Consider the following 23,592-nt stretch of genomic DNA (forward strand, 5'->3'; position numbering starts at 1 on the left):
CTGAACGCCCGTGCTGTGCTGCCGCTCCAACCAGCGCCACCGCTATCATCATTGGGACAGTAGACGCATCAATCGGTTTGGGAGAGGATAGAGATGTGAGAGATGAAAAGGCGCCACGTCAGCCATAATGATATAATAGATGGATGACGTGTGGCCACGCAAGATAAAACCAGGGAGGTACAATAAACAATACTGAAAGTTAGGGGGTGTCTGATTTTGCAGTTGAGCGAAGAAAATCAGACTAAGGTAATAATTGAGGGAAAAAATAGGGTTTTTCCCATGAAAGACCACACGCTATTTTGGAATATCCAGTCTATAGTCCATACATGTTTATGTTCATTTCATCATTGATCTAATGGCCCATTTAAGAATGGTCCCACCAGCGAGAGAGACTTTCCTCTCGAGGCTCCGAGGGTGAGAAGAGAATGCGCGATTTTTTTTAAGGCCAGTCTCAATGACCCGTTTCAATGTACTGTTTCCAAAACAAATCTGCTGACAGAGTATCAATGAAACGAACAATGAAACAACCTCCACAATGCATGAGTTTCACCTTGATGTTTCCTAGGCTGGACAAAGCATTTAATTAGTGCAAAATGATTGGATCACATGCAAGATGGTGAAACGATTTAGTCCTCAGTGGGGATTTCATCCTGTTTCACCGCGTGGGAAACAACGCCAGCGGAGTTTCACCATGGTAAAACTACTTCCTTCTCTCTCCTTTTCGTTTCATGCAAAAAGTGTAATTTTGCGGACATGGCGCTCTAATAAATATGCATGACATCCTGGTGAAACCTCCACTGAGACTGGCCTAAGGAATCTGCTTGCATTAGAACAAAAGAACATTGGGTGCAGACCTCATAATGCGAAATTATTAAACCCCTCAAAAAGCACACTACTAGAGCCATGCATACACAAACACCCTACTAGAGGCAGTTGAGCTACATCCCCAACTTTATTTAATTTGCCACTAAATTAAATAAAATTTAATCTTCAAAGATAGATTAATAAAATATAATAATTGGAGATGCCACGAGTTGAACCTGCCAGTTGAGATACATCCCCAATTGTAGTATCTGTACGAATGGGGACAATTCTTCTCTGCACTTGGGTGCAAATCACCACAACACGCTAGGGGGCCTATTCTTTCGCTGAACAAATATAAAAGGGATCCCCAATTCCAGTTGCATTTGCATGCAGCCCCGTCCAGCTCCAAAAATCGAATGCAAACAGCATGTGGTGGCAGCATGCATTGCAAATGTAAGCAGTGGTATGCAGTTCGTTCATTCCCCATGTTACTTGTTGCTACACCCATGCCATATGCCATCTACCGCTGTGGTCCAAGAGCAAAACAGCCAAGAATTGAATGAACTGACAACGTCTGAACTTTCAATGATTGGATCACAGACGAGCTAAGCTAGCAAAGAAAGAAGAAGCTAGAAAAGCTTTGCAATGCAACTAGCCGACGACTGGATCGATATAAAGCCGGCCGCGGCCGGCCGGTCAAAGCTGTGGGGACTAAGAGACAGATGGTCCTTGGCCAACTCCTCTTTCCATGTGGAGGCGCATATATGCACTTGTAGCAGTTCATTAGTTGGCAGTGCTTTGTTTACTACTCTAAATAAATAAATTGGATCCGTAACAGCATTTTCACAAAGGTATATGTATATATATACACACACACACTAGCAGATGTTCCCGTGCATTACAACGGGAGATTAAATTCTTATTATTTACCTAAAAACTCATGTCAAGAGAGTTGAAAAAGGTTGGTTTGTCTACACATATCATCCAGAGCTCTTGCTTGCGCTTGAAATTACTGTGCTCCTATTGGGTCATTGCACTTGTTTAGTATTAGCAACCAAGTGAAAATTAGTATTAGGTGTTACGCTAAATTTGAACCACAGACGATGTACCTGAGCTATGAGTTGGCGCCCTGATTCAATCGGCACTTGGAGCCAAGTGTGCCCATTACTGATGCGAAAATTATTATCTCTACAACATGTCAAAGTATTCAGCTTAATGGAAACAAAAGCCAACACTCCAAGTGATCTAGGTTTTATGGAATTCAGAAATATGTCAGTGTGTAACTCATTTAGCTTTAATTGAAAGGCGGCTCCTGCCGCCTGCGTTAATAAAACAACTCATTTTAGCGACCCTTTTTAAGTAATTTGATTCTGAGGATGTACAAGAACATAGAAGTCCAGAGCTGATATCTGAGTAGGCTTTTCTTATGTGATGCAGAACAGGTATCATTTTAATTAATATATTTAAAAAATATAATAAACAAAAGTAATTTGGTTTGATAAACAATGTCCTTACCACTTGTTGGATGCACCTCTTTCCAATTGGATGGCTGCACTTGTTCAGCCTTTTCATATGTATGCCATGAATATAGAGTACAACATTGACGCTATAAACACCATGGATACAGTTTCAACTAAAGCAACAACTTTCTGACAAGGAGGATACAATGACTTATAACCAACTTCCAGAGAGCTGAAGAATTTAGCATGTATTATTAGGAACTGAATTTATATACATGTTTTTTCTTCCTCGAAAGACCAGAGAGCTACTGTATTCAGCTTAATGGAAACAAAAGCCAACACTGTCCAAAAGGAAGGAGCATTCTATCTGCGTGTGATCCGTCTGTGACCTACTGGCCGTACATCGGCCACGCCCCACGGCACGGATCTGAATCTGAAGCTCGCTTCGCTTGTTGGTGCCATTATTGTTGTTCGATCGCGCAACTAACCCAATAAGATTCTTTCTCAAGCTAGTATATGTCACTCCTAACTCCAGTCCAAGAAACGAGTGTGTGATTTGATCACATGCATGACACTGCGCGGCTAGCTACTAGCTAAACTGAAATACTGAATTGTTAGGAACTCCAAAGGTTTGTTTTGTATAGATATATACATATAGATGAACTTCACATCACATGGTCGGCTTTTAGGACTCCGTCTGAACTGATGACCATACTGTGTGATTTCAGAATTCAGCAGAGACCTGACCTGACTGGCAATATTGTGTGATTTCAGAATTCAGAGAGAATGAAGGACCGAAATGGTACGCGGATACCTGAATTCTCCAACATCTGATCCGACCAGCTCAGTCAAAGAGAACACACAGCTCGGCCATATGCAAATGCTCAGCACGTAGCATCCATGTTCCCAGCACGTTCCCACCTAGTGGAAATAGCGTGCTTCGTCTTCCACTCCACTCGCAGCCATGTTAGTCCTAATATACTGCAGTGCAGGGCACCACCCCCCCCCCCCCCCCCCCCCCGGCTACTCCAGCCACCATATGTATATATGTATATATACAACCCGCGGCTGCGGCTACTTAACAGTAGCTAATAAGGCTCTGCAAGTCCAAGATCTACTCCTCCAAGCTCCAACTGCAGCACACCTATAGATAGATAGACCTAATTAACCTAAGCAGCTAGCAGTCCTGCTCCTGATCTGCTAGCAACTGCAAGTCACACAGGACACACATCTCAAGGCTCTTCTTGCAGATGAAGCAGGCTGCATGCCGCTGCAGAGCGGCCATGAGCGCCGTGGTGATCTTGCTCCACCTCCTCCTCCTCCTGAGCTGCAGCAGTGCGACGACGGCCGCAGTAGCAGCGTCGTCGTCGTCGCCGCCGACGGCCCTGCGTCGTCCAGACGGTGGCGAGGACAGCAATGCTGCGGCGTCATCAACGTCACCGCAACAAGGCTGGGCGCAGCGTCGTCGTGCCACGACCACCAGGAGGCTGCTGCGCCCGGCCGCGGCGGCAGCGGTCGCCACGGCCACTAACACCTTCGATGTCAAGGACCATCGGGCGGCGACGCCGCCGACGACGAAGATGGCGAAGCCGAACGTGGAGTTCAACGCCAGCACCAAGACCGCGCCGGCGAGCAGATACAACCCCAGGCAGAATAGCAGTCCTCATTCCTGAACTGGAAGAAGCTACTACAGCTTAGTATCACTTTCTGTTCCTGATTAATCCTCTGATTCGTTCTCGATCTCTTCTTGTAGTTAGCAACTAGTAGTCTGTAGTCAGCCTTGAGCCTTGTCTCCTTGTCTCTTCATCTTGTGTAGAGGTAAAAAAAAAAAAAAACTAACCTCATAGTTTGCTTGCTGTCAGCAGGCATTTACTAGCTAGTTCTACACCATGATCTGTAGCTTCAATCTGCTTGCTGTTAGAAGACTGAGATCAATATGTGCATGGTATTCATTCTTCATCACTGTTGGCACCGAACAATGGCACCAAACTTTTAAGTTTTAAGACAAAGGAAGTCTACTTCCAGCCTCTGCACCAACTTGTGGGGGTTGGAGTGCAGACAGCAGAGGCATCAAATTCAGAAACATTTTTAAGAAAAAACTCAACAAATCTATCTGAATAGATTTTGTGGAGTCATCCACAGAAGCCAAATTGACTCATTTCAACTTGTCTAAACACCATTCCTTGTCCAAACTAAGAACCAAGTTAAGGAAACCAGCAATTTTAAACCCAAACAAGAAGGTATAACAATAATAAACTAATAAGAAAAAAAAACAATTTTAAACAGCATGGAAAATATTTGCAGTTCAGATCATATCCATGAGACTATGACCAGTAAGTTCTACAACTGTTTCAGCCCTACAACTGTTCTATCAGTTGGCAACTCTTAAGCAACAGTTTTCCAAAGTCACTTCCTGTTGCCTCTGGGGATCAATGCAAACAGGGAAAAACGAAGTCTAACTACTTCACATAACTAGGAAGAGTGAAAACTCTTCAGACAAAACAAGGAATAGTTATACATCGCAAAAGACGCATGCCTATTCTACAATCTTCTAATTCGTGGCCATTGGCCCTGCCTCGCTTGCCGGACCAACCACATTTAAGCTCGATACTCGGTGAATACTGTTTAATGTACAAAGTTAACAAAAGGTGTGGCCTTTAAGCCCATGAATGCCATAGCCACCATTGGAATCACTGTCGTTGGGCAGACGGAGATTGCTGCAGCTGCACAGGCGGAAAGAACCCCATGCCTGATGATTGAAAGAATCCAGCTGATGTTGGTGATTGCTGTGGCGCCTGAGGAGACTGCTGCTGCTGTTGGGCCTGGCTCTGAGCTGGTGGAAGTGGAGGTGGAGGAGGTGGTCCACTTGGTCCTGGAAAACCTGATGGCAAAATGTTTGTCAATGGCGGCGGAGGTGGCATAGAGCCAGCCATCATCCCAAAAGGTCCTCCCATTCCAATCATTCCTCCAGTATTTTGACCAAACGGTTGCATGAGCGGTGACAATAGAGATGGCAATGGTGGTGGAGGGGGTGGGAATGGGCCTGGAGTTGGTGGATGTGTGCCTCCAAGAGAAGTAGGCACTGCTCCAATCTGTTGTTGCACCTGTGGTGCTTGTCCAAAAAAGGGAGGAGCACCCATGTCAGCAGCCTGCCCTGTTTTCTCAAGCCTAGGCCTCTTATCAACCTGGAAACCTGGTGGTCCTCCAGAGAATTCTCCAGAAGGCGATCCGCCATTTATGGAAGCAGCTTGCTCAGCAGCAAAAGATGAGAGAATGGAGGTCAGCACCTGCACAGGTGCTGACAAAGACGCAAGCTTATCTGCCATAGCTGCTGCCGTTCTCTTGGACTCATCACCCACTGCACTGACTGTAGGGGGAAGTGAAGTTGCAGGATTCAGTGGCTGTGACTGGAGAGGTGTCGATCTTACTCCTGAACCCTGCATTATAGCCGAAGTTTGCTCTGGTGGAGTAATCATGAGTTGACTAGAAGTTGATTGTGTAACGCTCGTGACAAGGGCACGGCCCAGTTGTTCTCTAAGTTGGATGACACGTTGAGCCTCTGCTTGAGCAACCTGTTTTGGGAATTAGATCAGAGATTAGCAAGATGACATGTTACAATCATAAAATGGCTAAAGAATGACTACAGTTGCATAAAAGATACCAATATAAAAAACAGTGATATCTACCAATATTAAAGAAAGTTAATTTTGATCACAGATAAATTTCAACAAGTTAATTGAGGAGCAGCAGCAGGAAATAAAGCTGTTTATATCAAACTCATGATGTTTTACATTTCATGCTATATATAGGCACCACAAATTTTCAGTGAATGCTAGGCTATTTATATCAAATATATAAATGAAAGGAACTTCATGAGACTAAAAAAGAAACATGCAGAAGGAAAAAAATAGACCAGGAGGGAGAAGGGAAAATGCAAAACCACTTGAACATATATAATAAGAATCTTTGCCCTCCAAAGTATCTCAAGATTTATGTGAAGAAAAAATAGGTAGAAGACACGATTTCCATCAGTCTTGATAAGGATGCTATTGGGTAAAAATTACCCACACAAGCATGCACACACTATTTGATACAGAGTAATAACTGCAAGAAGGCAGTCGGTAGACCCTATTTTATTCAAGCCAGGCCTAGTTTAAGCTAATTTAATAACATTTGAGTTGTTAGATTGATAGGCTCTTTTGTTAGTTAGAAAGCTATCTCGTGATTGATTTGCTTTCTAGTGTGAGCCACTGAACCCTATTTCTTTTCTCGAATAACGCAGGAGAGTTGCGTGTCATTTCATTAAGAAGAAAAGGTACATAAAGGAAGGGGGGTATACCCTCCCAGTAGGTACAGCCCTGACAGGAGAATCAGCACTGTAAAATGCGTCCCACTAATTGATCAAGAAAGAATTAGCAATCTGCCTTCTCAGTCCCTTCTCAATCCTGCCTCGCTGGGTGGGGTGGTAGCTAAGCACAACTGTGGGGCACAGCTCTATTAAAAGTTTAAAACTAAACACCAAGTTCTCTAACACACTAACACACGCTACAGCTATCTCCTGCAATTGGATCGTTCTACAAATCTACAGACCCATTAGAATATAGGGTGCGGGGACGGTAACACACACTTGCCCATCATTTACCCATGCCTACACACTTGCCCTATAATATGTGCTGCAGGGACGCACTGAAGAGACGAGAAAATCCAGCAGAAGCATGCAGCCACAAATCCACAATGAATCGGATGAGAGAACCCCTGTGGCAAATCATGCAAACAGCGAGCCACGCAGACCGAGGGGATGCATGCCTGCGCTGATTTCCACGTGGGGGCGGACGAGCAACAAGTTGCGCGGCAGCAAATTCGACGAAGAATTGCAGTGGTTAGATGGGGTGAAAACAAAATCATCTAGGGCAGATCAAGAGGAGACCTAACCCTTGTTTGACTCTGTAGTCTGTACCATGATATGAATAGAATTTGTATTCATTATGATTATGATTTGTGAGAGCTCTAGGCCCAAATATATGTAGGTACATGTATTAGCATATTGCACAAAACTCCCTTACACAATGAAGAGGTACAAAGAGTTAGAATACATCAAACACTCAGTATACTTGGCTCACGTAATCACGTTCACACCATAGATTTCTAGAAGATCAGTTAAAATGTGTCAGACATGATTAAATACTATAGAGGATCTTTGCAGAGATTGTAGGGACTAAATACACAAGCAGGCTCCATGAGCATGAAGAAAATGAATGACGTCTAAAAGCACTTCGAATTTCAACCTTGTGTTGACACCATAAATTTTCATAGCTCAAATGAAACTTGTGGGAGATATCCTGAGCTGCTTTGTGCTGACCACGTGGGGGCCCACTTGCAGCGCGGGGACTATGGATAATAATAAAGTTTATTCTCTAATTGTTGGTCTACCCATATCCACTAGTAGCATCTGCAACTGTGGCTATGCATGGATAGGTAAGATTTTGATGTAATTAGGTTCCCCATGCCCCAACAAAACCGAAAACATCTGAGTGCACAGAATAGTTCAGACCCAAATGCATGTAACAACACCCAAAAAAAACACTGTCTTTAACATAAGGCACACTAAGTTGTTATGAATTATGACCATGGACATATATGTGCAACAGCCACATACCCAGCAACCACAATTGGTCAGCCTTCCAATGCAAAGGAAATTATGCTAGAGTGGTAGAGTATTTAATCATGCTAGAGCTTCCCTGTAACCTGTGCATGTTCTGCCTCTATTTCTAATTATTTTATCACACAACTCATCCTGAACATATGGGTGCATTCATCAATATGATGCCATAGTTTTATAATTATGTCCACATCATGGGACATCTTAGGCAGTACCAAGATAAAAGAATGGCCTCCACTTTCCACTGTCCAGAACTCTAAAATAGATTAAAAGAGTAAATGGGACAAGATAGATAAGCATCATAGTGAGGATGTGATTTTGCAAGGAATAGCAACAGGTGAAAAGGACAACATGCAATAAGATATAAAGAAGAATTCTTACTTGCAATTGACCGCGAAGAACTACTGACTTCGACTCCTGTTAAAAAGAAGAAAAAACATATAGTTCTGAACAGCACAAGGTATGTAATTGAGATGGAACGTTGGGAAGATAATGAAAAGGCTCAAAACCTGTTCGCTGAGAGCTTCTTTCAATTGATTGATCAGGGATACCCTTGCCATATCTACACTTTCGAGTTGTTCAATGCACTGTTTTAGGGTCATTTCCTGTTCTTGCAGGTCAGAGATCAATGACGATGCTGGCTGATTACCTTATGAAGAAACATAGAGGATTAAAATGGCAGAAAGAACACATCAGGATGTAGTCAAACTTTCTTCAACAGCAGATTACAACTTTGAATAACTAGTGAGCAAGAAAAATCCTTACCGTTGATGCTAGCATCGTTAATATCTTTATCTATCCTCTCCAAAAGCCCCACAGTAGTCTTACATTTATTTAAAGCTGTGTCTTCGTCAAAATGGCGATCAAGCACTGATTGATATGCAGACACAATTTTTTCAGGCATCCCGCCAACAACGAGTTTCTACAGTAAAAGTCAACAATAAGGTGGTGCTCTCATATCCAATTCAATATGTCAGAAGTCAGATCCACCCAAGATAATAAGCAACTTACTTTTACTATTGTACCGGAATCCTTCCGTGCAGCTTTGGAATTTGAAGTGGGATTAGAGCTAGGATTTAAACTATTCCCATTGTTAACCAATATGGGAGGGTCGTCACCAAGAATGTCATTTTTCATACTTTCAATACGGCTCCCAAAAACTTTACGATCATCCCAGATTAATATCTGTAGTTCCAAAAAACAATAACAAGATAGAATCATTTAGCTTACTTATTTTGGACTTGCAATAAAAGATGATGTAAAAATTCCATCAGTTATTCCACAATTAATCTAGTCATACTATGACTAAGAATTTTCTGTACAGAGTATTGATGAAGATATAAGCAAACTATAACTGATCATGTCTGAAAAAAAATCAAAGCAAACGAACACCTGGAATTAAGATAAGTGTACTAGGGGAGTAATAAGGATAGTTGCATAACTAAAGCAGCAAAAGCATAAGACTCTAATAGATTGCTATAACAAATAAACTAAGGGTGGTCATTGATCCAATGATACTATAGTAGCATGATGGTACAGATATAAAGCAGAAAAAGCATATGACTCCAATAGTTTGCTATAACAAATAAACTTAAAATGGTCATTGATCCAATGGTACTATAGTAGCATGATGGTAAAGATCCTCCTGCATTATTAGACAAGGTTCTAGGACAACTCTAGAATAAAGGTGCTTCTCAAATGCGAAGAACTAACCACATAACAGTGAAAAAATATTAAACTTACCAATCTCGCCACCTGCTTCTTCCCTTCTTCTCCGCCTTTCTCATAGACATGCTTCAGTGATCTAGGTAAAACCCTCCAGAATTCATCCACATAGTCTGCTCCCTTACGTTTGCTGTTTTGCAGGATATCATTTGATAGATATAGGAACGAAATTTTCTTATCCTCCCTTGCAATAGTAAACTGCTTTTCCCATGTGTCTACAACCCTTTTGGCCCTCTTGCGGTGAAAAATGCACCATTGTGAAAGGGCTGCATAAGAATTAAGGAACATAAAAAGAAGAACCACAAATGAAATCTCTAGATGCAAACTTACATATAAAAAAAGACAAAATTCTGATTAAAAATTTACATCATTAACAGACAGAGTGTGGAAATAAATAGACAAGGTAGTCATTTACTACTTGAGAAACCTGGACTAAATCAAACTGTATAGTAGAAAGACATAATTATAAACCACAGAATTGAGACCACCACCATTAAGAAAAGGGGAACACAGTTCCTAGGTCAATAAAGGTTTCATCTTTGTAAAATGAAAAGTTCCTACCATGCAGGCTCCCACTAAAAAGTGGTCAACAGTTTCAGTCATCTCTCCCTGATTTGATAGTGTAATTATATTACATCTCTAGAAACAGAACACGTCTTGAGGCCAAAAAAAGAGCAGCATTGCTCAATAAACCTACAGGTTTAGACATTTAGTGCTGGACATCAAATTAAGCTGACTGTAAGCATGGAAAGTTAACAAGGGGTGAGATCATTTGATTCTATAGGGTAGGAATGGTTAGTATGTCATACAGCAATATATTATATGCAGACACAGTATACCTCACAGTAACTTGAGTAGAGATGGAGTTGTATATAGCAACATACAGCACGGATTCCTCATGCAGAAGCAAGCACAATGATATTAAAATAATCATATGATTCTCCTTTTATATCAATTAATAGAGAGTGACATGCGACATGCCTTACTTCAAACTCCAAAAGTAAGGCTTGCAGGGTTTGTTTATATAAATTGATAAGGAGTTAGGGGTACATGTCTTCACTTCACTGGTTAGTAGGCTCAAAATGGAGATATATGGCCATGATGTAGGAGGTGAAGTAGTACTGGCAATACCTTTTCAGTGCAATAATATGCTAGCACAATTTAGTTTGAACATGGAACAGGTAACAAACTAGAACAACAACATCAGAATACCATAAAGTGCAAGCAGCAAACCAAAAGCAAAAACAGGCTTACCAGTTACTACCATATTAGTGCATAAATAACAGCAAGAGACATCTCTTGCTTGTTGGGACATATGTTTCTGTTATCCTGTCTAGTTTAACAATTAAGTGAGCAGAACAAATATATGCCACATCCTTCACTAGGAGCTAAAGTTTAGCCATGTCGTTCTTACTCGTAAACTAGTTTGCAATTATACTCTAGTGACTGTTAATAGATGCAATGTTTACTCTTAGGAATTCAAGTTATCATTTTCCAGGGAACAGCCTCAAAAGACAATGAAATTTAGGAATTCACGTTATCATTTTCCATTTCACAAAGGGGACAGCCTCAAAAGACAGTGAAATTCATCTTTATAGAGAAATGGAAACCAAGCATTGGCAGTAAAGACAACAAAAACAAAAGTATTTAATCCCCAGAAAGTTGGGGCAGACCAGAGTTGAAACCCAACAAGAGCACCAATAAAGAGGATAAAGAAGTAAAAAAGAAAATGGGCATTAATGGCGGTGGTAACAGTAACTCTACGTCCAAGGACAGAAACACATAAATTCAAGTGCAGCACAAAGCTAATTCGAAATCCAAAATGTGTACCATGATTCATTGCATTTACAATAAGGCCCTGTTTGGTTATAATCTTATAATGAAATTAGAAGCATTTTCTAGGTATTAGTTTCAACTCATGAGATCCAAACAGGAGAACTATCTTTCTCGAATAAACTGCACGAGAAAAGACTCTAGAATCAAGAGAATTGTCAGGAAGCAGACCAATATAAATCATACTGTAATATTGATACACTACACAAGCGGATTTGTAATTCCTATATACGTGCACCTCCAAGCTAAACATGATAAGCACTGTGCAGAACAGAACAAGACGGTTATACTTAGATCTCCTGGCCAATTCTACTCACAGACGTTGCAATTTACAAGTTAGGGCTTTACTTAGTCAAGAGAATATGAAACAGACAGCAACACCCTAGGCTACCAAATTTGCGAGCACTCGGAGAAGTAAACAAGGGAAGTGAACAGGGAAGAAAGGATACTTTGAATGCTAGTGGCTGAGTTGTTGAGCCTGTTGAGCTTATCAATCAGCCTCTGCTCGCTGAAGGAGCCGCCGCTGCTGCCACCTCCAGCCCCGCCGCCGTCTCCCGTTTCCGCGTCTACATCCGCCTTCGCGCCCGCCATCACGAAGCCGCTAACTAATCCGGCTCCCTCGCGGATAAACCGAATCCCTAGAGAAATCTGCACTCCTGCGAAAGCAAGATCGAGCAAATTTTGCGCATAAAAGTTCAGAAAAAAAAAATATCCAGAAAAAAACAGAAATCTCGGGATTGTGGTGGGGGATTGGAGCTCAGGGTTCTAGGGGGGAGAGATGCATACCTCTGTAGCGAGTTCTGAGCTTGAGCTTGCCGCCGCGGACGAGGCGAAAGGGGAAGGACCGAAGGAGGGGCAGGCGAAGAGCCAAATCCAATCCTTATTCGACGCGCGTGCGCCGCGCCGGAACTGCTAGCTACGCACGGCGCGCCGCCGTCTTCTGCGGCGAGGATAGGGAAGGGCGGCGGGCGCACGGGGCGGATGGGAGAAGGGCGCAGCGGCGGCGCGGCGTGCTGGTGGTTTTGGTGGGGTGGCTGTGTTTTTCTCTCTCTCTGCTGGTTTTCCCCCTTTTCTTTTCCAGCGTATTTTGCGCGTGAGACTGAGAAAAGGGGTAAATAAAAAATAAATATTTTATAAATATTTTGGTAGGTCTTCTTTATTTTATGGATTGAAGCAGTATTAATTATTCTTATATTTTCGAGAAAAAATCAAAGTATCTTAGTATCTACTCCCTCCGTCTACAAATAAGTGTACATCTCGTTTCTCAAGAAGACAAATTTTTTAAAGTTTGACTAGAAATATATTAAATAATATCAATATTTATATCTACAAATAAGTATATTATAAAAATATATTTCATGCTCAATTTAATGATACATATTATATATAATAAATATTAGTATATTTTTATATATATTTAGTCAAACTTAAAAATATTTGACTCCTCGAAAAAGGGGAGGTACATTTATTTGTGGAATGAAGGAGTATATCATTAACTAATCCTTGAATATGTTTTTATCGTATAACTTATTTGAAGCTACAGATATACTACCAAAGATTTTTTTTTTATCCATGTCATTACAAAAATTTTGAAATAGGTACGTTACTACAGTTTACCTTATGCCTTGTTTACTTCCACCTAAAAACCTAAAAAATTTCAAGATTCTCCGTCACATCGAATCTTTAGACGCATGCATGGAGTATTAAATATAGACGAAAATAAAAACTAATTGCACAGTTTGATTGAAATTGACGAGACAAATATTTTGAGCCTAGTTAGTCTATAGTTAGACAATAATTACCACAAACAAACAAAAAGTGCTACAGTGTCACGAAATTTTTTTCCTTCGAGAACTAAACAAGGCCTTATTGTAAGTTTGACATCATAGTTATGTTTCTCCCACATACATGCCTTTTTCTACATCTAGCGTATATCTAGGCTCACTTACGACATATTCTCGTATCTCCCCGTATTGCCCCTGATCCACAACAACCTCTCTCTTTCTCCCTATCAATGATGCAAGGGTTTCACATGTCATCTTCTTCCTCCTACTCCCATATTACTCTGTTGAGCAGGACCCGAACACACCAAGATCGGTTAGTAGCTTGCCATTGACGCGTGCGAAGTGGAGGTCAATGATTGCGAGCAACGATGGCATGTCGCGGCCAAACCAGGACGAGGTCCACTCGAGGAGCGGGAACCCCAAGGTGTTTGGACACCTCGAGCGTGGTGAGCTGCCGGAGTTGGTCGAAGATGGGCGGACCCTAGGTGGCCGCCGCGCCCATGTGCAAGTGCAGCAGGAGGAGCACGATAAGACAGAAGGCACCCGGGTGGCGGCAGTTGTCCCAAAAACTGGTTGCTCTGTAAGGGGAAATGGCAAGGGCAGGAGAAACAAGAAGATGACATGTGGGGTCCTTTCGACAATGATAAGGAGAGAGACAGAGAGGCTATCATGGACCATGGGGAATACGAGGAGATAGGAGAATACAAAGCGGGAAGTGAGCTTAGGCATGCGCTAACACATAGAACAAGAATTGAAACGACAAGTTCACAATAAAATGAGTTGTAATGGCGTACTATTTCAAAATTAGAAAATTATAATAGCAATCCGACCATATCCGGACCTGTCGACGACGATGTCTTGCGTCCCTACTCCTGTGTGCAGCATGGCGAGCGACGGCGGGGCCAGATCCAGCTAGTGGGCTGGGAACATGCTCATCACCGAGCTCATTGCGGTGGGCTCTTGGATTTTTTTTTTAAAAAAAATTATCAATTAATTGAGACATGTGTTCTAAGGAGTCCACCTCAGTTAGTTAATTAACCGAGGGGGGACAATGCAACCGCCTTCGTAGGTCACAATAACCTTTAATTGGAGGCGGTTGCAATACCTACCGCCGTTAATAAAAAGTGTCATCTCCGTTAAGTTTTATATAGTAGTGGCAGTTAATTTACTTTATGGAGAAATGAGTGCTTTGTTTGGTTAGATCCCAGTTATATGCATTGATCAATGTACAAGCTAGAATATTAATATAGCTAGAATATTAATATATTCCTGTATATGGGAAAAATTTTACTATAACGAGAGTCAACTCTGAGTTTAAAACCCCTTACGAGACAAATCCAAAATGTTAAAAATGATCTCCTTCGTGGGGATAAAGGGAATTTACGATATAATCCGGCTATGTTTAAGATCCAATGATCCATAGACCAGATTTTGCAGCCAACTGGACCTCATCTTTCCTATGAGAATCACACCCATGGACATCAAACGTCGTCTATGGGATGAAGGAAATTTTGAAGCCTACATGGACCTGTTATTATTCTTTAAACTTTGCAGGCACCTGGACCTCATGAGGATAAATGTATGTATATTTGTCCACATGCTAGAGCCCGGCCAGCTACGTATATTCGTATGTACATTGAAGCGCTGCAAGATGTTGCTCCGTAGCACGCAGCGTTGGAAGCTTCACTCTCTGAGGGTGATGAGCTTGAGCTCCTTGTGAAGCGCCATCGCCTTTATTATTATTAGGTGCAGAGAACAGTATGCTGGAACAAGCTCCGTCCTCCTCGGCTTCCAGTTCCAGCCGGTAGAGTTGCTGGCCGGCGGCGAAGTTGCCCAGCAGCTGGTACGAGCTCGCCGAGCCGTCCATGGTTAAGCACATCTCGTCGGTGCCTGAGTTAATGAAATAATTAAACAACTTTAGTTATATGCAAATCGGATTCAGCTTTATTAGGCTTTAGCGCGCACACAGGTCGACGATATGGAGTGACGATGACCGACGTACGTACATGCGGCGAGCTCCTTCTGGGTGCGGTAGAGGAACTGCAGCACGGCGGCGACCTCGTCCCGGAACCGGGAGAAAGGGCCGCCGCCGCCGCTGTCGCCGTCGCTGTCTAGCTGCAGCTTGCGGAGCTTGCAGAGGCCCTCGCCGAGCTCCATCATCGCGCCGCGGTGGTTCTGCACGGAGCACATGCCGATCGTCACATATCCGCGATGGAGCAAATGGATCGTGTTGCACACTCTTGCACCGACGACGTCGTCAAATTGATGAGAAGAATTTCATCGAGCATCTATTGTGCAATTGGCATGATGCAGTTGAAGAAGGAAGGAAGGGAACCTGGTTGAAGAGGTGGTGGAAGCCGACGGCGCACTGGAGGACGCCGTGGAGGAGCGTCCGCGCGGGGTCCTCGGCGCCGTACCACAGCTCCTCCACCACGTCGTGGCACGCGTGGTACTCCCCGCGGTTGAACAGCGCCACCGCCGCGTCGAACGAACCACCGCCTGCACCCGCCGCCTCCTCCTCGTCCTCATCCGGGGCCGGGCGCTCGCCTCGCGCCGTGAGGAGACGCCGGCGGCAGCGGAGGTCGGAGCTGGCACGGCCCTGGAGCTGGAGGTGGATCGGCTGCCGTGTCGGCGGCGGTAGTCTCTTGCGGCAGATCAGCGAGAACGCCGCGGTCCCCGTGCCGCCAGTGGTACTGGTACACGCGCGGCGTGACGGCGGCGGGCCGGCGCGCACGCACGCGGAGGCGGAGGCCGGCACCGCCATGGAGATGGACGAGCGCGTGCCACGTACGACTTGCCTTGGGATGTGGTGCCCGTGCCGTGCCGTGTCCGTGTGTGGCTGGTCACCGCCACGCCGCCACGCCACCCATCATTGGCGAACGAAAATATCCTATCTGATGATAACTTCCGGCCCATGAAAACGACGCAGCAGTCGTGAGTGCTGGGCCAATGAGACCTACCTTAAGCAACTCTAAATGAACTTGGTATTTACCAAAATGCATAAAACTCTAAAAAAAATCTCTCCAATCGTTATGTATTTGGACTTTGCATTTTACATAGCTATGCATTTGGAGGGGGAAACTTGGCATATATGCCAAAGGAGTCCGGCTATACAAATAGAGATCATGGGATTCTCGGTTCCACCTCGCGGGCTTTTTTCTTCCCTTCACGTGGTTTCCCTTCGCGCCGCCACCACTTCGCGCGATAAGAGAAGCATCGCGCGTCCTCCTTCGCCAGCTTCGCGTGCGCGTTTGGACGAAGCAGCGCACAATAGGACGACGCAGCGCGCGATAGGACCTGATGGAGATCGGTACTGGAGCCAAGTGGCGAACCTGTACGACGATGAACTGATGGCCAACAGACGACGAACTGGTACGGTAAACGGGAACTAACGGAACGGGAGATCGGTACTGCGAACGGGAACGACGAACTGCACAGCTCAAGATCGGTACTGCGCGACTGTTTGGCGCGGGAATTGGTGAACGGGAGACGACGGCGGGCTGTTTGGCGCGGGATCGATTGGCCGCGCGGGAAGGAGTGCCGCGAAAAAAATTCTGGGAAAAAAAAAGATGATGGACTTGGCATTTTGCATAACGGTTGGAGATCACCCGATTTTAGCCTTGCCATTTTCATTTGGGGGTTTGCAATTTGCCTAAAATACATAACTTCAAATGCATAATGGTTGGAGATGCTCTGTTCAGCCCATTTCTCTGGCCTGTTAAGAACCCTCGGCCATGCACCCAGCCCAGCCCAGCCCATTCATGGCCTTGTTTAGTTCACATGAAAAACCAAAAACTTTTCAAGTGTCACATCGAATCTTGCGACACATAGATAGAGTATTAAATATAAATAAAAATAAAAACTAATTATACAATTTATCTGTAAATCACGAGATGAATATTTTAAGCCTAGTTAGTTCATAATTGGATAATATTTATTAAATAAAAACAAAAATGCTATAATACTCCAACTCATAAAATTTTGGAAACTAAGGCCTTGTTTAGATGCACTCAAAAACCCAAAACTTTACAAGATTTCCATCACATCGAATCTTACGGCACTTGCATGAAACATTAAATATAGATAAAAAGATAACTAATTGCAGTATTGCACAGTTTACCTGTAAATTACGAGATGAATCTTTTAAATCTAGTTACTCTGTGATTGGACAATGTTTGTCAAATAAAAAACAAAAAAAATACAGTGTCAAAATCTAAAAGGTTTTTTTAATCTAAACAAGGCCAAAGAAAAAGACCTTTCTTCGGGTTGCCGCTCTTCTTTTCGCTCTTCCCGCGAAAACCTAATTCCACCGCCCAAAAATCCCCACGAAAACCGATTCCGCTTCCGCTTCCGCACCCACCCACCTCCTCTCCTCATCCCTCTCCCCTCCGACCTCTCGTCTCCCATCCGGTTGCCGAGCGAGCGAGCGTGAGAGAGAAAGAGGGGCCATGGCGCCGCTATCGTGGCGGCACCACACCCTGCTGCAGGCGCTGCTCACGCGGGGCCCGCTCTCGGACCGCGACTTCCGCGCCGTCTTCGCCGCCGTCTCCGGCAAGAAACCCGGTACGCCATTCGCATGCTCCTCCACGGGCCACGGCCATCTGTGATGTGTCTTATTATAATTTATATCTCAGCTCGCGGCGGCCCAGCTGCTCGACGAAATGCTCCTCTAGCAGGTTAATTAACCCGACTGTTTTGCCCAACTGCTTTTCCCTTTGGAACGTGGTCGTATGCATCTTTAGTTAGGCGTCTAATTGGTCGGTTTTGATGGAATCTGAGTACGAGCGTGGTTGGCTGTATGCTGTATCCTAGTTTTGTGGCGCCCTTTGCTGCCTGCTGTTCACGACTCTGATCCTGCTGTTATTGTTCTTGATTACTTCCTCTCTTTTTTTTAGTACTGATTGATGTGCATGTGTACTCTAGAATCTGTCATTCGCTTCATACTCACATCATCTGTCATTTGACTGTCAAATGATAACTATAGATGACATGGACCCAAAGTTATCTTGCCTTGAAAAGATAATTCTCATTCAGAGTTATTTTGCATTTTGGATGAGTTCTGGTACTCTAGTTGATTGGCTCAACTGTATATATGTAGGAGTAGGACAGGTTATGCAAGTGGGCTTTACTGAGTTTTAGGGGATTGAAACTACCTGAATTTGGTTTTGCCCAAGCTTCTTTTCTGCGGTAACTTATTTTACATCCCATGGCTTGCAGCTACCCATCAGCAGCTGTTCAATGATACACTTCTCAAGCTCAACAAGGAGTTAGCATACCTGCAGTTTGAGTTGCGAGCATGCATGAACCAGTATGATGGAGTGGTGTACTATGGAGTAGTAAATAACATTGTCGATGACGAATCAAAGCTCGGAACAAAGTATTCTGTGCCACAAGTTGCATACTACAAAGGGCTGGTATGTGATAGCTTGCTTTGTATAGTTCAATTCAATCTGTCACTATGTATGCTGTGTCTACTTTCATATATGCTCATGTAACTGTACCATCAATGTTTCTTGTGGCAGTTAGAAGCATTTATTCAGGAAGCTGGAAATGATGGGAGCATAACCAGTATTGATGCTCTCCATGTGCGGCTTGACAACCAGGTTTGTTGCATTCTGGGCACATGATTCATAGGTTTTCATGTATTGATTCACCACACATGGTCTTATATCAGCCTATGCTAAGTGGGCCTTGAAATAATTATACTTCACAAGCAATTAGCTAAGGCTACAATAGTTTCACATAATTACAGCATGTCATGCACTTGTTGGTGCTCTTTGTGGCATGCATGGTATGGGAGCACTATGCCTACTGACTGCCAATCTTGATTGCGATGTGTGTATCATGAGTTGCTGACTGCTCTGTTCCCAGGTCATAATTTTAGATGGAGGTTCACATGACAGCCAATCTCGCCTTCCATCTTGCATTACGGACTTCAAACTGAGCCAGAAAGAGAAAACTATTGATGAACTGGTATGGGATCGATGGCTATCATACACCTCCACAGGCAAGATTGGTCTAGGCATCAGATCATTTCTTGATCTTCGAGGCTGGTTCCGTGCGAATGATATCCCATTGTGCGTTGTCTGCAATGAAGCTTGTATCAAGGTACTGATATGCAATGGTTATGTGGGTTTCACTAGCCTTGTTCCTGTTTCCAATTCACTGTAACCTCTTCATGTTGGCATGATTATTGTCTATGTTCATAACAGGCTACAAGTTGCCCTAATGAGGGATGCAACATAAGAATTCATGAGTACTGTTTGAAGAAGAAATTCTCCCAGCGAAAGGTAGATGCCTAGTTATTTGTCCACACAGTTACACTCATGTTCATTTTGAAGCCAATGTTTGCTATGTTGTTCGCATATGTAGGCTTCAAGAGCCTGTCCTGGCTGTGGCACTGAATGGCCCCGTCAGGAAGGCGAAGTCGATGGTGACGATGATGCAAACGAGCCTGGTGAAGATGGAACTGCATCAGCCAACCGTTCTTTGAGGAAGAGACGCAAGGGAGTGAAAGCTGAACTGGTGGAGGATCGTTCTTCGAGGAAGAGACGCAAGGGAGTGAAAGCTGAACTGGTGGAAGATATTCACAATGCAGGGCCATTAACGGCGGCGGTTCCTAGGAGGTCGAGGAGCATGAGAAGAGTGAAAGCCGAAGCAGTCGAAGCCACTCAAGAGGTGTTGTCTGCAGGGCCTTCCAAGGCGGCCAGAGCTTCCAAAGGAAGGAAGAAGTGAATGGTGCGGGCTCATGGATGATAGGTAGTGAGATTGCAGGCTCTCTTTTGTCGTGTACATACGGTTGATGGTTGCACCTGGTGGTAGTAGATGGTCCTTTTGGGTGTGGTGAGGGAAGGCTGCTGCCTTCTAGTTGTTGTGGCCTAATATGTATAGCCTCTACAAACTCGTAGAGCTTATTTTCTGTCATCTGACAGTAACAGATCAACCTAGACTGGTAGAACCAATCCTGTGCTGGTACTTGTTTGGAATTAGTGACCATATTAGAGCACTGAAAAGCTTGAGCAAGGGATTATCTTGTCGCTTGTTAGTTCTAGATTCAGTCATGCTGTTCTGATCTTCTGTGTTGCCTGCTTCTTTGTTCTTCAGATACATGGTAAAAAAACTGTGTGACGACACTATACGGTTTTCTGGCCGTATAGGCTGCCATCTTTTTTCGTCAGTGCAGCTGTAGAAAGTCAATTATTATTGCTCTGAAAACGCGAGCAAAACCAAAGCAGCATGACACGACTCGGCGACAAGTTGCTGGAAAACGAAAGCTAAAACAAGCACTACTACACCTACGGAGCTGTCTGACATCGGGAGACAGTACTAGTACACATTTTAACAACTACCAACGTCATCAATGGTGACTTTGAGCCTTGTTTAGTTGGGGAACTTTTTTGGTCTTTTTTGGTACGGTAACACTTTTGTTTGTATTTGGTAACTATTGTCCAATCATAGACTAATTAGGCTTAAAAGATTTATCTCGTAAATTACAGGTAAACTACGCAATTAATTATTTTTATCTATATTTAACGTTCCATGTATGTGCCGCAAGATTCGAAGTGACGGACTAGAAAAATTTTGGTAACTAAACCAGACCTTAGCTGAAATTTTTCTCCGGCATCAGATTCGCAGAAGCTCTAGTAACACCGCCACCGACTATTTACTTTACGATTGTAGTATATAATAATAGTAGCATAAAAATATTATGCTCACAATATTCACATTATTATATTCTCATATGAAAACTATTTTTTTATCGAAAATGATATTTCTTTCGTTCCAAATTTATAAGATATTTTGACTTTTATCAATATATATAGTTTTTGCTATATACTTAGATACACATTATGTCCAGATACATAGGTATCTATAAAAAGCTAAAATATTTTATAATTTAGAATGGAAGGAGTATATATATTTTTCTAGATGTTGGTAGTTAGAATTTAAGAAGTTTGGTTCAAGTTAATGTTAGATGGACTTATGCTTTTTACAAGGAAGTCTATGTGAAACCAATCCTAGGTACTCGTGTCTGGGAGTTGAGAACATATTTGAGCTCGAGCAAGGAATCAGAGCACGTTGCTTGTTGACGTCGTAGTATCATAAATTAGTGGCTTTCAGAACATGTTGAAGTTACGTGTTGATCTTTTTCACTCGTTTGCTTTTGCTTCGTTGTTACTCTTCCTAGCTTTCAGAAATTACTGGCTTCCCAACTCCCTGATCAAGGCCAGGCATGTCTAGCTCAATGGATCAGTCATCTCGAATACCCAGAAAGTTGTGTATCGTTGTATTAAAAAAATTAAGCCCTTACAAAACATCACATACACCCAAAAAATATTTAAAAAAATGAACTTATAAATCGCCTTTTGCGCCAAGAAAAGATAAGGATACGATTGCAACCCTAAAATCACTCTCTACTTAGGCCTTGTTTAGTTCGCAAAAATTTTCAAGATTTCTCGTCACATCGAATCTTACGGCACATGCATGAAGTATTAAATATAGATAAAAAAGATAGCTAATTGTATAGTTTACCTATAATTTACGAGACGAATCTTTTGAGCCTAGTTAGTCTATAATTAAATAATAATTGTCAAATAAAGCCGAAAGTGCTACAGTAGCAAAACCCAAAAAATTTCACGAACTAAACAAGGCCTAGGCGAAAAGGTAAGATCTACTTGTAGCCCTTGACAACCTCTACAGCTGAATTTCCTCGCTAGCAAGCAATAAGGCTCTAGACAAAAAAAGGTACTCTCTTCATTCTAAATTATAAGACATTACAAGAATTTTAAAAACATGATGTTTTCTAACTTCTAAAAAAAATATTTGGGGAATAAAAACAGCCATCTTCGAGAGTTCCTAATATTCCGCTTCAAAAAAAAAATCAAAATCTGATCAGTCTCAGGAGTTGATATTTTGCATCAAGAATTCTAAATTTCTTTCCTATATCCATTTAAATTCTAATTTTCTTTCCTATATCCATTTAAATCCTCCCATCAGATCTTTCTCTCTTGTAATTTTCTCATATGGAACTATGTATTTTCTCCTTTTCCTTTCTCACGTAGAGACCACGAGAGAAAATCATGACGCAAAAGAAGAGCGTGCTCAAGAGGGCGGATACGCGGACGACCCGTTCACTTAACTTTACGTGAGTCTTTTTTCCCAAGTGCTAAAAGATTTAGGAGGTCAGTTTAGAAGTTGTTAGGGATAGATTTTTTCCATTCTTCCAAAAAAACAAAGATAGAAAAGGATTATTAGGTACTCTTAAATATGCTCTTACTATCTTCCCAATGGACTAAGCAGAACACATACACAATTTAATCATTTAACATCCCAAAATATTTAAATTGTTGGTGCATTGTCATTGTGGTTCGAATCAAATGGACCTCTGTTCGCGATTGGTATGAGCAATCACCCTAGGATTGAATAATGACATCTGACTTGGTTATTGTGAAATGAAATGGAGAACAACTGCTTGCTTAATTTGTTGATCCCTGGAGTTACTTGCTTGACGTGCTCTGCTTATATTTGCTGATGCAACTAAAGCTAGCTAGAGCCAGCTAGTTGCGCTACAAGAAAAAAAAAACCCCAGCGATATGCCTGCCCTCAAATCAAATACTGTTCCGTTTCCATTCACATAAAACTGTTTATTCCATTTTGTTACTAGGATTAGATTTTTTTTTTTGCCGACAATTACTCCTTTTCTGGGACAGAACAGACAATATAATACCCTATTAATGTCATTTATGTGATATAAAACCATATAAAAACAGGTATTTTTAATAAATCTCTGATGATTATTTTTGTGTCACAAACTATGTATAGTATGGTTTATTTTTTTTAGTAGAGAAATTAAAATGCATCATTCAGGTGTTGCACTAATTTTTTTTCTTTGATTGACAGACAGGTTTAACAATCCAAGATGACGCAGTGCAGAGACGGTAGCAAAAGTCCAGTTTGGGCTAAATCAGTAGGTGACGTGAGGAAGATGGGTACATGTATGAAAACGCTCCTTTTGTTGAATGGTTCATCGCTCACGTCGCGCCAGCTGATTTTTGAGCCCTAAATGCTAAGATACAGACTAACATTTCCTAAATAAATGAAGAAAAAAGGACAAAGTTTGGAGGAAGTAGATATAAACTAATATTTTTCTAAAAAGTTGTAATTAAAAAAAAGGAAAAGCTAAATCTCACCTTAGAATTCGAGAGCAAACGGGCACCTAGATTTTAGCGCATTTTATTATGCTAGTATAGGACTATAGGGCCAGGAATACTCATGTGCTTTACAACCTCATCAGGCAAGTTTTTCAATAGTGTTTCATTAGAGTTTC

General features: G+C 42.5%; 3 protein-coding genes across 4 annotated transcripts; 1 reads left to right on the forward strand and 2 right to left on the reverse strand.

Annotated features, from left to right (window-relative positions):
- On the reverse strand, positions 4,517 to 12,543 carry LOC8083053 (actin cytoskeleton-regulatory complex protein PAN1). The gene is made up of 8 exons (XM_002450151.2): positions 12,268 to 12,543; positions 11,931 to 12,137; positions 9,667 to 9,914; positions 8,935 to 9,108; positions 8,689 to 8,845; positions 8,433 to 8,572; positions 8,305 to 8,340; positions 4,517 to 5,836 (listed from the first exon to the last, which is right to left on the reverse strand). Exons 2-8 carry the CDS (start codon positions 12,070 to 12,072, stop codon positions 4,955 to 4,957), a joined length of 1,779 nt encoding a protein of 592 aa, XP_002450196.2. The 5' UTR covers positions 12,073 to 12,137; positions 12,268 to 12,543; the 3' UTR covers positions 4,517 to 4,954.
- Positions 14,540 to 16,126, reverse strand: LOC110435351. Of its 2 annotated transcripts, none has more exons than XM_021460825.1 (3): positions 15,601 to 16,126; positions 15,268 to 15,440; positions 14,540 to 15,155 (listed from the first exon to the last, which is right to left on the reverse strand). In XM_021460825.1, the coding sequence occupies exons 1-3, from the start codon at positions 16,027 to 16,029 to the stop codon at positions 15,008 to 15,010; spliced, it is 750 nt and encodes a 249-aa protein (XP_021316500.1). In that variant the 5' UTR covers positions 16,030 to 16,126; the 3' UTR covers positions 14,540 to 15,007. The 2 variants fall into 2 exon arrangements, with proteins under 2 accessions (XP_021316500.1, XP_021316499.1); XM_021460824.1 differs by having other exon boundaries at positions 15,272 to 15,440; positions 15,601 to 16,124.
- Positions 17,547 to 20,337, forward strand: LOC8083054 (non-structural maintenance of chromosomes element 1 homolog). The gene is made up of 6 exons (XM_021461009.1): positions 17,547 to 17,828; positions 18,483 to 18,679; positions 18,788 to 18,868; positions 19,137 to 19,373; positions 19,478 to 19,555; positions 19,638 to 20,337. The coding sequence occupies exons 1-6, from the start codon at positions 17,714 to 17,716 to the stop codon at positions 19,998 to 20,000; spliced, it is 1,071 nt and encodes a 356-aa protein (XP_021316684.1). The 5' UTR covers positions 17,547 to 17,713; the 3' UTR covers positions 20,001 to 20,337.

This window comes from Sorghum bicolor, chromosome 5 (genome assembly GCF_000003195.3).
Source record: "Sorghum bicolor cultivar BTx623 chromosome 5, Sorghum_bicolor_NCBIv3, whole genome shotgun sequence".
NCBI classification, from domain to species: domain Eukaryota; kingdom Viridiplantae; phylum Streptophyta; class Magnoliopsida; order Poales; family Poaceae; genus Sorghum; species Sorghum bicolor.

What these genes read in the sequence shown, in the direction of transcription:
- LOC8083053 (XM_002450151.2), bottom strand. Translation starts at nt 12,072, where the DNA reads ATGGCGGGCGCGAAGGCGGATGTAGACGCGGAAACGGGAGACGGCGGC. An exon ending in CTCAGCCACTAGCATTCAAA is followed by an intron (nt 9,915 to 11,930) that starts GTATCCTTTCTT and finishes ATTCTTATGCAG; the next exon opens with CCCTTTCACAATGGTGCATT. An exon ending in TTCTTCGCGGTCAATTGCAA is followed by an intron (nt 5,837 to 8,304) that starts GTAAGAATTCTT and finishes TTCCCAAAACAG; the next exon opens with GTTGCTCAAGCAGAGGCTCA.
- LOC110435351 (XM_021460824.1), bottom strand. Translation starts at nt 16,029, where the DNA reads ATGGCGGTGCCGGCCTCCGCCTCCGCGTGCGTGCGCGCCGGCCCGCCG. An exon ending in TCCACCACCTCTTCAACCAG is followed by an intron (nt 15,441 to 15,600) that starts GTTCCCTTCCTT and finishes TGCTCCGTGCAG; the next exon opens with AACCACCGCGGCGCGATGAT. An exon ending in CCAGAAGGAGCTCGCCGCAT is followed by an intron (nt 15,156 to 15,271) that starts GTACGTACGTCG and finishes TCATTAACTCAG; the next exon opens with GCACCGACGAGATGTGCTTA.
- LOC8083054 (XM_021461009.1), top strand. Translation starts at nt 17,714, where the DNA reads ATGGCGCCGCTATCGTGGCGGCACCACACCCTGCTGCAGGCGCTGCTC. An exon ending in CGTCTCCGGCAAGAAACCCG is followed by an intron (nt 17,829 to 18,482) that starts GTACGCCATTCG and finishes CATGGCTTGCAG; the next exon opens with CTACCCATCAGCAGCTGTTC. An exon ending in ATGTGCGGCTTGACAACCAG is followed by an intron (nt 18,869 to 19,136) that starts GTTTGTTGCATT and finishes CTCTGTTCCCAG; the next exon opens with GTCATAATTTTAGATGGAGG.